The sequence below is a fragment of the Jaculus jaculus genome, chromosome 23 (genome assembly GCF_020740685.1).
Source record: "Jaculus jaculus isolate mJacJac1 chromosome 23, mJacJac1.mat.Y.cur, whole genome shotgun sequence".
Taxonomy (NCBI): domain Eukaryota; kingdom Metazoa; phylum Chordata; class Mammalia; order Rodentia; family Dipodidae; genus Jaculus; species Jaculus jaculus.
Window position 1 is genome coordinate 9,142,785 of NC_059124.1, and position 13,648 is coordinate 9,156,432.

Consider the following 13,648-nt stretch of genomic DNA (forward strand, 5'->3'; position numbering starts at 1 on the left):
CTTCCTTCCTTCCCTCCCTCACTCCTTCCTTCCTTCCTTTCTGATGCATGGTCTCACTCTAGCTCAGGCTGACCTGGAACTCATTATGTAGCCCTGGCTGGCCTTGAGCTCACGGTGATTCCCCCTACCACAACCTCCAAAGTGTTGTGATCATGGACATGAACCAACACACCTGCCTTCCTCCAGTCCATGCTATCTCACCACAGTGCCTCTTCCTATGCCTGTGTGCTGTTGGTGACAGTGAGGAAAAGGCCTGTGAAAGACGAGACCCATGCCTGTGGCCCTTGATTTCTGAAAGCCAGATCTCAACACCAAATCTTCATCTTCTCAGCAAGCCCCAATGAAGTCAGGCTCACGGACCCAATTGTGCAGGGAAGAGCCACCCCTGGGTAACATGTGGGATGCAGGCCCGGACCTGATGGTAATGCTTCTGCCTTGCCCACTGTGGTGGGTTGATTCCTGTGTCCCCCATAAACTTAACTGCCCCAAGGTCCCCTGGTGATAGAGATTTGAGAACTAACGCCTCCTGGAGGCAGTGTATCGTGGGGGGCGGGCTTATGGGTGTTATAGCCAGCTTCCCCTTGTCAGTGTTTGGAACAGCTCTCCTGCTGCTATTGTCCAGGTGATGTTGGCCAGGAGGTGAGGTCCACTCTCTGCTCATGCCATCGTTTTCCCCTGCCACCATGGAGCTTCCCTTTGGGGTCTGTAAGCCAAAATAAGCCTTTTTTTTTTTTTCCTTCCCCCCAGAAGCTGCTCTTGATCAGGTGTTTTCTGCCAGCAGTGCGAACCTGACGGCGCCACCTACACTCTAAGCAAGAGAGCTGGGCCCTCTGCAGGACCTGGGCACGGATACGCCCTACAGCAGGACCCGGGCACGGGAGCTACTCACGCGTGGGTGCAGGGTGCCTGGTTGAAGCGGCAGGTGAAGATGAACTTGCCGGGCGCTTCCTCCTGCAGGGCCGGCACGGCGTCGGGCAGCCTGGACAGGATGTTGATGTAGTGGAAGCGGTACCACTCCCGCACGGCGTCCACCCCGGACGAGTACGTCTGGTAGAAGCAGTCCGATTTGTTCTGGTCGCACTGCGCGCACAGAACAGACGTTAGCGGGCACAGCGGCCAGGGCGCACGGTCAGAAAAGGAGGGGCGTGGAATTGCGAGGACTGACCGGCAGGCCCAGGAAGTGGGGGCGCCCCTAGAATGAGAGTGGGTGACACAGCCCCCAGGTGAGTGGGCCAGAAAAGTAGGGGGGGCACTGAGGAGTGGCAGGCAGTGCACCCTTGCAGTTTATTTACACACTCTTGGAGGGAAAGAAGCAAGAATCATGCACCCACTCCCCTTCTGGTGAGAACTCAGGGATCCAGAGGGTTGTCCCCAAAACAGAGCCGGGCCCAGAACTCCACTCTGCTGGTGGTATGGCCCCCTCTCCCCTTTCCCCTTAAGTTTAGATTTTCAGGCGTTGGGGATATAGCTCAGTGTTAGAACCCTTGCCTAACAAGAAGCTGGTTCCATCACCAGTGACTTACCAATGACTTAACTTATGAATACATATTTATTTGGAGTGATTACAAATACTTGGAAAACAGGGCTGGAGAGATGGCTTAGCAGTGCCCAGGCACGCTTGCCTGTGAAGCCTAAGGACCCCGGTTCAAGGCTCGATTCCCCAGGACCCACGTTAGCCAGATGCACAAGGGGGCGCACGCGTCTGGAGTTCCTTTGCAGGGGCTGGAGGACCTGGCGCGCCCATTCTCTCTCCTCTCTGCCTCTTTCTCTCTGTTGCTCTCCAATAAATAAATAAATAATAAACAAATATTTTATAATAATATAATATAATAAACAAAGATATTAACAAATATTTGGAAATCATAATTACTAGGCTGGACCTGGTGGCGCACACCTTTAATCTCAGCACTCAGAGGTGGGAGATTGGCTCTAAGTCTGAGGCCACCCTGAGACTACAGAGTGAATTCCAGGTCAGCCCGGGTCAGAGTGAGACCCTACCTCAAACAACCAAAATTAATAATAATAACAATAACAATAATAATAATTACTTGCAGAAAGGTTGGTTGGGGGAATTTTCTTTCTTTCCTTTTTTTTTTTAATTTAATTTATTTTTTCAAGGTAGGGTTTTGCTCTAGCTCAGGCTAACCTGGAATTGACTATGTAATCTGAGGGTGGCCTTGAACTCATGTGGATCCTCCTATCTTTGCCTCCCAAGTGCTGGGATTAAGATGTTCACCACCTAAATTTTTTTTTTTATAGAGAGAGGAAGAGAATGGGTATGCCAGAACCCCTAGCCACAGAAAACGAACTCCAGATGAAAGTGTTACCGTGTGCATCTGGCTTATGTGGATTCTGGGGAATTGGAACCTGGGTCCTTCAGCTTCACAGGCAAATGCTTTAACTGCCATGCCATCTCTCCAGCCCCCCCCCCTTTTTTTGGCATTTTTTAGGCAGGGCCTCACTCTCTCTAGCAGAAGCTGACCTAGGACTCAGACATAGTCTCAGGCTAGCATTGAACTCATAGTGATTCTTCTTGCAAGGAGAGAAAAAAAGAGAATGGGCATACCAGGGGCTCCTGCCACTGCAAAGGAACTCCAGATGCATGTGCCACTTTGTGCATCTAAGTAGGCTGGGCATGGTGAGGCAGGCCTTTAATCCCAGCACTTGGGAGACAGAGATAGGAGGATCACCATGGTGCAAGACCACCCTGAGAATTCAAGGTGAATTCTAGGTCACCCTGGACTACAGCGAAACGCCTGAGAGCCGGGCGTGGTGGCTCATGCCTTTAGTGCACGCCTTTAATCCCAGCACTCAGGAGGCAGAGGTAGGAGAGTCACCGTGAGTTCGAGGCCACCCTGAGAATTCAGAGCGAATTCCAGGTCAGCCTGGATTAGAGTGAAACGCTACCTTCGAAAAACAAAAACAAAAAGCAAAAAACACCCTGAGAGAGTCTACATAGTGGAGGTGGGGGAGAGAAGGAAGGGACTAAATAGGAGGGGAGAGGTGGTTCAAGGTTAAAGGCACTTGCTTACAAAGCTTGACAGCCCTGGTTCAATTCCCCAGTACCCACGTGAAGCCAGATGCACAAAGTGGCTCATGCATCTCCTTGCGAATGAAATAATAATACTCAAATACAAACTGTCAGCACTCAGTGGCCTTGAACCACGGTGATCCTGCTACCTGGGTCTCCCTAGGGTGAGCATGGATGAAAGGCATGTGTCACCAGGCCCAGCCCTAGAGACCTGCCTGGGGGAAGGGGGTGGACCGGGTTCCGGGAGTGGGCGTGGTCAGGACGGTGTGGGCGTGGCCTGGGACGATGGGGCGTGGCCTGGCGGTCGGGGGCGGGGCTTACCAGCTGGAAGCCGATCTTCCAGTCTTTCCTGTCCATTTGCGGGTTGTTGTCGCGCACGCTGGACGCCGAGCTGCGGGCCCTGCGCGCCGGGGACGGGGGCGGGGGCAGGCGCTGCAGCGGGTGCGGCCAGGGGTCCCCGAGGTCGCGGGGGCGGCGTCCGCGGCCCGGGCCGGCGCCGGAGGCGTTGTACTTGTACAGGTCGAAGAGCGTCTGCTCGGTGATGCGGTCCAGCTCCTCCAGGTCCTCTTTGATCTCCCGGTACCTGCACGGGGCAGGGGGCCCGGCTCACTCTGCTGTGGGCTTGCTGACCACCGACCGCTCGTTCTCCACCCGGGCCAGGACAGCCTTCCCCCAGCCCGGCCCCATCGTGCTGCCCCGTCCCCGTCCCCCTGCCCCTGCCCCGTCCCCGTCCCCGTCCCCCTGCCCCGTCCCCGTCCCCTTGCCCCGTCCCCGTCCCCCTGCCCCGTCCCCCTGGCCCCGTCTCCGTCCCCCTGCCCCGTCCCCGTGTCCCTGCCCCGTTCCCGTCCCCCTGCCCCGTCCCCGTCCCCTTGCCCCGTCCCCCTGGCCCGTCCCCGTCCCCCTGCCCCGTCCCCCTGGCCCGTCCCCGTCCCCCTGCCCCGTCCCCGTCCCCCTGCCCCGTCCCCGTCCCCCTGCCCCGTCCCCGTCCCCCTGCCCCGTCCCCGTCTCCCTGCCCCGTCCCCCTGGCCCCGTCTCCGTCCCCCTGCCCCGTCCCCGTGTCCCTGCCCCGTCCCCGTCCCCCTGCCCCGTCGTCCTGCCCCGTCCCCTTCTCCCAGCCTCGTCCCCGTCTCCCAGCCCCGACCCCATCCCCCTGCCCTGTCCCCGTCCCCGTCGTCCTGCCCCGTCCCCGTCGTCCTGCCCCGTCCCCGCCCCCCTGCCCTTGCCCCTGCCCCGTCGTCCTGCCCCGTCCCCTTCCCCCTGCCCCGACCCCATCCCCCTGCCCCGTCCCCGTCCCCATCGTCCTGCCCTGTCCCCACCCCCTGCCCCCTCCCCGTCGTCCTGCCCCGACCCCGTCCCCCTGCCCCGTCCCCATCGTCCTGCCCCGTCCCCGTCCCCCGTCCCCCTGCCCCGTCCCCATCGTCCTGCCCCGTCCCCGTCCCCTGCCCCCTCCCCGTCGTCCTGCCCCGACCCCGTCCCCCTGCCCCGTCCCCATCGTCCTGCCCCGTCCCCGTCCCCCGTCCCCCTGCCCCGTCCCCATCGTCCTGCCCCGTCCCCGTCCCCCTGCCCCGTCCCCATCGTCCTGCCCCGTCCCCACCCCCTGCCCCCTCCCCGTCGTCCTGCCCCGTCCCCGACCCCGTCCCCCTGCCCCGTCCCCGACCCCGTCCCCCTGCCCCGTCCCCGTCCCCGTCGTCCTGCCCCGACCCTGTCGTCCTGCCCCGTCCCCATCCCCCTGCCCCGTCCCCATCGTCCTGTCTTGTCCCCGCAATCAAGACTTTTCAACTGTCCTTTTTATTTTATTTTATTATTATTGTTGTTGTTGTTTTGTTTTGTTTTTTGAGGTAGGGTCTCCCTCTGGCCCAGGCTGACCTGGAATTCACTATGTAGTCTCAGGATGGCCTCGAACTCACAGCGATCCTCCTACCTCTGCTTCCCCAAAGCGTTGTGCCACCACACTTAGCTAAGTTTTGTTTTCAAGGTAGGGTCTCACTCTAGCTCAGACTGACCTGGAATTCACCATAATATAAAGGTGGCCTTGAACTCATGGCGAGTCTCCTACCTCTGCCTCCTGAGTGCTGGCCTGAAGCGCCACCGTGCCTGGCTTCTACTGTACTGTTTAAAAATACCAGATGTTACAATGATTGAGATGGGGAGGTAATATGATGGAGAATGGAATGTCAAAGGGGAAAGTGGGGTGGGGGGAGGAAGGGTATTACCATGGGATTTTTTTTATAATCATGGAAAATGTTAATAAAAATTAAATTAAAAAAAAAAAAAACAGATGTAAGCTGAGCGTGGTGGCCCAGCCTTTCAACCCAGCACTCAGGAGGCCCAGGTAGGAGGGATTGTTGTGAGTTCGAGGCCAGCCGGGGCTAAAGTGAGACCCTACATCAAAAAAAGACAAAACAACAAAACCAAAAATACCAGATGTGGTGCCCACTCGTTCCTCTTACCCTCCCCCATACTCAATTTTAATGTGTTTTGGGTGGAGACAACACTATAAACATTTCTGGTATAAATCTTCACATTCCTTGTCTGTATGGCCCCATTACCACCTGCATGACAAAAGTCCACATAGCTAGCTTTAGGATTGTAATCCAAGAAGCAAAACAAACATCTCGAGGTAATAAACCGGGCTGGAGAGATGGTTTAGCGGCTAAGCCCTTGCCTGTGAAGCCTAAGAACCCTGGTTTGAGGCTCGATTCCCCAGGACCCACATTAGCCAGATGCACAAGGGGGTGCACGCATCTGGAGTTTGTTTGCAGTGGCTGGGGGCCCTGGTGCACCCATTCTCTCTCTCTATCTGCCTCTTTCTCTCTCTCTGTCACTCTCAAATAAATAAATAAAAATTTGAAATTAGAGGTAATAAACCAGGCTGGAGGATACGAAGCCAGTATACAAAAATTAATTGTATTTCCACATACTAGCAAATGAAAAATGAAATCATAAAAATATCACCATGTTAAGTAACATCCAACACCTAGAAATCAGATTATTAATTATTATTTTGTTTTTTCAAGGGAGGGTTTCACTCTAGTCCAGGCTGACCTGGAATTCACAATGTAGTCTCAGGTTGGCCTCGAACTCATGGTGATCCTTCTCATTCTGCCTCCTGAGTGATGGGATTAAAGGCATGCACCACCATGCGGGGCCCAAATTGGATTTTTTTTTTTTTTTTTAATGTACAGGACACACACCTTGCACACAACCCTAGTGGCCAAAACAATTTTGGAAAAGAACAAAGCCAGAGGATTTATACCACCTGGCTTTCATATTTACTATAAAGCCTCAGCCATCAAAGCAATGTGGTTCTTGGGCTGGAGAGATGGCTTAGCAGTTAAGCGCTTGCCTGTGAAGCCTGAGGACCCCGGTTTGAGGCTCGATTCCCCAGGACCCACGTTAGCCAGATGCAGAAGGGGACACACGCATCTGGAGTTCATTTGCAGTGGCTGGTGGCCCTGGCATGCCCATTCTTTCTCTCTCTGCTTCTTTCTCTCTGTCGCTGTTAAATAAATAAGTAAATAAAAACGATATGGTTCTTAGTATTAATAGATAAGATCTTTTGACTGATCTTTGACTAAAGCACTAATTCATTTCAGCGAGAAAGTGGAAGATTTTAGTTGGTTGTGGAGATTAGACTGTGCTCTGCATATTGTGTAGAACTGGCCTTGCCCTGAATGCCTCCATTTTTAATGCATTTTGAATGCAGAAATGGAATAACCTGCATCTCCTCTGTGCACGGCCACAGGAGACATGGCCACTCATCCAGCACCAGCTGTGAGGCACAACTAATGAGTAACTTATTCCTGTAAGTAAACAGGCACCGCCTATAACTTACCAACGTACACTGGGAATGTACCAGCACATGGGCAGATTAAAATTAGTAGAAGCCAGGTGTACTGGCGCACGCCTTTAACCCCAGCACTTGGGAGGCAGAGGTAGGAGGATTGCGGTGAGTTTGAGGCCAGCCTAAGACTACAGTTGAACTACAGATCAGCCTGGGCTACAGCAAGACCCTACCTTGAAAAAGAAAAAAAAAATAAATATATCAGAAGAACCAGGCCTGAAAATGTACTGAACAGACCAAGAAAAGGAGCAGCACTGACTTGAACCCCATAAAAAGGACACAATTTGCTGGGCGTGATGGTGTACGCCTTTAATCCCAGCACTTGGGAGGCAGAAGTACAAGGAGTGAGTTTGAGGCTACCCTGAGACTACAGAGTGAGTTCCAGGTCAACCTGGGCTAGAACAAGGCCCTACCCTGGAAAAAAAGGGGGGAGGGGTTGGGCTGGAGAGATGGGTCAGCAGTTAAGGCACTTGCCTGCAAAGCCAAAGAACCCAGGTTCGATTCGCCAGGACCCACGTAAGCCAGATGCTGAAGGTGGCGCACACATCTGGAGCTCATTTGCAGCAGCTAGAGGCCCTGGTGCACCCATTCTCTCCCTCTTGATCTCTCTCTCTCTCTTTCTCTCTCTATCTGCCTCTCTGTCTTTCGAGCAAATAAATAAGTAAAATACTTTTTTTAAAAAAGTATACAACTTGGGCTGGAGAGATGGCTTAGCAGTTAAGCACTTGCCTGTGAAGCCTAAGGACCCTGGTTCAAGGCTCGGTTCCCCAGTACTCCTGTACGCCAGATGCACAAGGTGGCGCATGCATCTGGAGTTCATTTGCAGTGGCTGGAGGCCCTGGTGTGCCCATTCTCTTTCTCTCTCTGCTTCTTTCTCTCTCTGTCTGTCGCTCTCAAATAAATACATTTTTTTTTTAAAAAAAGAATACAACTCTGTGACAGCAAAGGCCTCACCAACTGGCCAGCTGATGACTAGGTATGTGCATCAAGGGACCAAGAGGCAAAGAATTCTCAAATGTCCTTAGGGCTTTATTTAGCTCAGCATGGTCCCCACTGTTTGACAGATCCCACTCCAACTGCCATCCATCCATCCATCGTCTGTCAGGCCTCAGTTCATCTGTCTGTCTGTCTGTCTGTCTGCTCAGACCCACCCAGTCTTGCTCTAGGTTGCATTCTTACCATTCCATTAATTTCTCAGTAGCCTAATGGGTACTTTCTAGAATCTTCCATTTTGTGCAGAAATAGATCCTTCCCTGTGAATGCTATCATTAACATGTAATTAACATCATTTAAAATAAAACTTAGGAGGGTACTTAATAGGTTGATATTGTATATATGTAAGTACAATGATTGAGATGGGCAGGTAATATGATGGAGAATGGAATTTCAAAGGGGAAAGTGGGGGAAGGGAGGAAATTACCATGGGATTTTTTTTATAAACATGGAAAATGCTAATAAAAATTTAAAAAATAAAATAAAATAAAATAAAACTTAGATACAATATTGAAAGTTCAAAAGAATGTAGTGCATGAACTTAGATGAGGACAAAGCCTGTTTCATTAACTTCAAATTGAAATATGTCATTTTTTAAAAGCATGAATGTAGGTGATGAGCTTACTACTAATAATATCTCATCATAGAAATCATACATATATTCATGCTGTATTCCATGTGCATATCACTTATACTCATTGTTACTTTGAAAATACAGAACATATATCATATGATATACATGTGCTGGATTTTATTGTTTGAGAGTAAACTAATACATGTATTAAACTCAGTTCTTTAAATTTTATTTCAAAGCAGTCGGTTTCCTTTGTACTGTATATTTAAAAATATTTTTATTTATTTATTTGAGAGAGAGAGAAGTAAAAAGAGGCAGAAAGAGAAAGAGAATGGGCATGCCAGGGCCTCTAGCCACTGCAAATGAACTTCAGATGCATATGTCGCCTTGTGCACCTGGCAAAAGAGAATATGGAAAAGAGAGACAGAATGAGAGAGTGAGTGGGCATGCCAGGGCCTCTAGCTGTTGCAAATGAACTCCAGCTGCACACCATTTTGTGCACCTGGCTTTATGCAGGTACTGGGGAATCGAACCAGGTTGTTAGGAGTTGCAGGCAAGTACCTTACCACTGAGCCATTTCCCCAGCCCTCTTTTTTTGGGTGTTCTTTACATGAGTACTGGGGAATCAAACCCAGGTCCACAGGCTTTGCAAGCAAGTGCCTTTCACTGCTGAGCCATCTCCCCAGCCCTTGTAATGTATTGTGTGTGTGTGTATGCGTGTGTGCATATGGAAGCCAGAGGCAAACCTTGGTTGTCAACCTCATTAATGCCATCCACCTTTTTTGAGACAGGGTTTCTCACGGGCTTCACCAGTTAGGTTAGACTTGCTGGCCAGTGAGCCCTTCCTTCCATTTCTTCCTCCTCAGTGCTGGGATTTCAAGGGTGAACCACCATACTCAGTTTTTTTTGTTTTTTGGTTTTTTTTTTAGCTTATTTTAAACACATGGGTTTTGAGGATCAAACTCAGTTCCTTATGTTTACAAGACAAGCACTTCTGCCAACTGAACTTCCCAGAAGCTTCCTTTAGAAAGTATTTTCGCAGGTTATTTTGAAGACAACTGCAGCCATTTCTGAAGGGACTCACGGAGCAAACTTGGTAAAGATATTCTGCCAGAGCCTCTTTGATAAAACAAAGCCTGAGAACACACTCATGTGAATTCAAGCTGATTATTTCTTCTGTATTCTCTTCTAGAAAATACTGGATTCCACAGGCTCAGAAGGCTTAAGGCTGGACGCTGTAGCAGGAACGTCTGTAATACTGGCCTGTGGTGAGATTGGAGGGAGCAACGGGAAACCACTTGGTAACTTGTCGGCCAGTTAGCCCATCTGAAGACATTGCTGCCAGTTCCAGAGAGAGGAAAAATGGCCCAGGCAGAGTTTTGAGTGCTGTCTGCATACCTTAGACCTTAGGCTGGAATACAGATCCATCCCCAGTAACACCTTAGGGCGGGGCCCCAGGATCCGCCCACAGCGACACCTCCTCCAGCCAGGAGGCTGAAAACTTAAGTTAGAAGCTTGAATAAAACTCTTGAATCTACAGGGGGACATCCATTCAAACTACTGCATTCTGCCCCTGGCCCCCCAGTAGATTTATGGCCATTTTATATTATAAGTTGTTAATTTAACTTCAAAGGTACCCAATAGTCTTTATCAACTTAAAATTGTTCCCAAGTCCCATCTGAGACTTAAGACTGTCTCTTAACTGTGAGTCCTGTAAAATCAAAACAAATTATATACTTTCAACATATAATGGCACAGACTAAACTTTTGTTTTGTTTTGTTTTCCAAGCCCAGGCTGACCTGAAATTCACTATGCAGTCTCAGGGTGGCTGCGAACTCACGGTGATACTCCTACCTCTGCCTTCCGAGTGCTGGGATTATAAGGCATGTGCCACCACGCCCGGCTCAGACTAAACATTTTTATTGTTATAAGGTATAACAAGGAACTACTGCAACCTTAACAACCATTAGGCAAAAATCTGCAGTTTAAGCCCAATATCCATAACAAGTGACGAGTCTCTAGATTTTTGTTTGTTTGTTTGTTTTTTCGAGGTAGGGTCTCACTCTAGCCCAGGCTGACCTGGAATTCACTATGCAGTCTCAGGGTGGCCTTGAACTCACGGCTACCCTCCCTCTGCCTCCCAAGTGCTGGGATTAAAGGAGTGCACCACCATGCCCAGCCTGAGTCTCTGGATTTTTTAATTCCACCCCTCCAGCTGGGTGAGTAACCAGGGAAAACTTCCATCTCGAACCACTAATGCCCTTGGCAGCCATTGTACAGTTCTGAAATATCCAAAACATCTTTGGGTCTCTATGTAAACCACGATCTAGCTTTCAATGGCTATACTGGCCTCTTTTATGAGGGCCATCACACCCTGCCTCACGCCAGGTCTCAGCAGTGGCTCCTGGAACCCTGCGTGCATGACCCACGCCATGTACTTTTTTTTAATGTTTCCGAAACCAATAGGGACATAGCCATATTCTTAGTTTAGGAATGAAGACTTTGAAGAGCAGGTTCCTTCCTTTCTAAGGAGTTTGTATTTTTATTATTCAGTCTTTCCTCAGGCATCCTTTCCATTGTTTTAATGTAAAGTAGTTGGGTCATCTTCCTCCAGATTGTTAATGTACTTGACAATAGTAGCTTCAATGACCTAAAACCAGTCGTTTTGCCTGTAAATTTTAAACTTGCTTGAATTTCTCCAACTTTAAATCTCTCATTTTATATCTTTAGCCAAGCACATCAGCCTATTATAAAATCAACCTCAATCAAACTCTCTGGGCATGGGCAGCAGAATGCAACCAGCCCCTTATGTCAGTAGCACAGTTTTAACCAAGTTCTCTGCAGTCTCTCCTTCCCCTCTGAAAGCTCATAAGCAAAGCCTCCAAACATAATTTTCTCTGTACTTTAGCATTTCCAAACTCACACCAGAATAGTCCATAAAACTTGGCTTACCCCACTCCTGGTACCAATTCCTGTTGTAGTCAGCTTCCTGTTGTTGGGATGAACTTTCCAACTAGACACAGTTTATGGGAAGAATGGGATTTCTTTGAAGCTTACAGGCCTAGGGAAAGTTCCATAGTGGTAGAAGCAGCTGGAGCCCTTTACCAAATCTGCACAGAGCACCAAATACTGCCACCAGTATCAAAGGCAAGCACACTGAAGGAACCCCAGGCAGAGCTTGAGCACTCTGTATACTTGGCTGGAATGCCATATCTGTCCCCAAACACACCTTAAGGTTGGTCCCTTGGATCCACTCATAGTGATAACTTCCTTCAGCCAGGCAGCTGGAGATCTAAGTTATAAGCTTTAAGAAATGCCTGACTCGGCATGAGCCACCACACCCAGCTCTGAAAATTCTTCATACTTGCAAAAAAAAAAAAAAAAAAAGCCTGACTCTGGAGGAGAACATCTCTTCAAACTATCCCCGTTAGTACCAAGTCCATGCCCTTTCCTCCAAACCAAAAATTTCCAAAAGACCAAAATCCACATGGTCAGATTCACTGACAGTTTCTGTCGTCATTGGCTTCATGTCACTGAGATGAACTTCCAAACCAGGCAGTTTATTGGGAGGAAGGAATTTATTGAAGCTTACAGATCCAGGGGAAGTTCCATAATGGATAAAATAAGAAAATCCACCACCAAAAGCAAGAGCAAAAACCAATAGCCAAACAACAGGAACTCAATGTAGAATTTAAACTGCTTTCGTAGGCTGAAATACAGTGACACCTCCTCCAACCAGGAGGCTGGGGATTAAGTTACAAGCTTAAATAAGACTCCTAAATCTACTGGGGATTCATTCAAATTGTCACAGTCATTCTAGCTAGTGTTTGGGTACTTTCCAACAGCCAGGGACTGTGTGGCTAGAGTGTACATTTGGAGGGGGGGCCTGGAGAGATGGCTTAGCTGTTAAGGCGTTTGCCTGCAAAGCCTAAGGACCCATGTTCAACTCTCCATGTCCCACATAAACCAGGCACACAATGTAACACAAGCATACAAGGTCACATATGCGCACAAGGTGGCGTATGCATCTGGAGTTTGATCACAATGGCTGGAGGCCCTGGTACACCAATTCTCTCTCTCTCTCAATTAAAATAAAGAGGGGCTAGAGAGATGGCTTAGCAGTTAAGTGCTTGCCTGTGAAGCCTAAGGACTCTGGTTCAAGGCTCAATTCCCCAGGACCCACGTGAGCCAGATGCACAAGGGGGTACATGCATCTGGAGTTCGTTTGCAGTGGCTGGAGGCCCTGGCACACCTATTCTTTCTCTCTCTCTCTCTCTCTCTCAAACAAATAAATAAATAAATAATTTTAAAGGCCAGTCTGTTGGGCTTGCATCAAAAAAAAAAAAAAAGAAAGAAAAGAAAAGAAAAAGAAAGAATGGACGCCATTCTGTGATTTCATTTTCAGTGCAGCTCACTGCTGTTGGATAAAATCATCGCCATGCCCGTTTCCAGGTGACAACCTGAGGAAGGACAGCATAGCGAGGAGGTGGGCAGGGCCTTTCACTTCTGATCCTACGGCCTTCGCGTCCCAAGTGCTTGGATTACAGGCGTGGCTCAGCATGGCCACCCTCAGCCACATAGCGAATTCAAGGCCTATCTAGGCTGCGGGAGAGCTCACGGATCAGCCCAGACCATCTCCTTTCCCTGTGGCTGCCCATTTCCCCTCGGACCCCTCTTCCTTATAAAGCACAGGCTGACAGGCTGTGGGCACGCTGAGAAGTTTAAGGACTGACCCCCCCCCCCCCCCTTCCCATCTGTGTCTCCTCTTTCTTCCCTCTGATATTTGGTGAGCTCCTTTCACAAAAGATCTTACGCTTTGGTGCTGGAAAGAAGTGACAGGAGTGCTCAGTACTGAAATATCTCGATCACACCTTCCCAGGCTCAGGGTCTAATGCGGAAGAGGTGGAGGAAAGAATGTAATAGCCAAAGGAAGGGTGGGACTCCTTACGACGTGCTTCCCCCAGACACGAAATGGCCTGGATATCCATGACCTCACAGTGCCTGACACTACCTACACAAGACCCTCATAATAGGAGGAAAAGATCATGACATCAAAATAAAAGAGAGACTGATTGAGATGGGGAGGGGATATGATGGAGAGTGGAGTTTCAAAGGGGAAAGTGGGGGGAGGGAGGGCATTACCATTGGATTTTATTTTTTATAATCATGGAAATTGCTAATAAAAATTTGAAGAAAAAAAAAAAG

General features: G+C 49.6%; 1 protein-coding gene across 5 annotated transcripts in view; it reads right to left on the reverse strand.

Moving 5' to 3' along the window:
* Scnn1a (sodium channel epithelial 1 subunit alpha) overlaps positions 1–13,648 on the reverse strand; it is a 38,779-nt gene that overhangs the window by 15,259 nt on the left and 9,872 nt on the right. For all 5 annotated transcript variants that reach the window (XM_045139691.1, XM_045139687.1, XM_045139689.1 and 2 more), the window contains exons 3-4: positions 3,353–3,614; positions 890–1,080 (exon numbers count right to left, since the gene is read on the reverse strand). In XM_045139691.1, coding sequence (XP_044995626.1) covers positions 890–1,080; positions 3,353–3,614 — 453 coding nt within the window. The remainder of the gene's footprint in view (positions 1–889; positions 1,081–3,352; positions 3,615–13,648) is intronic.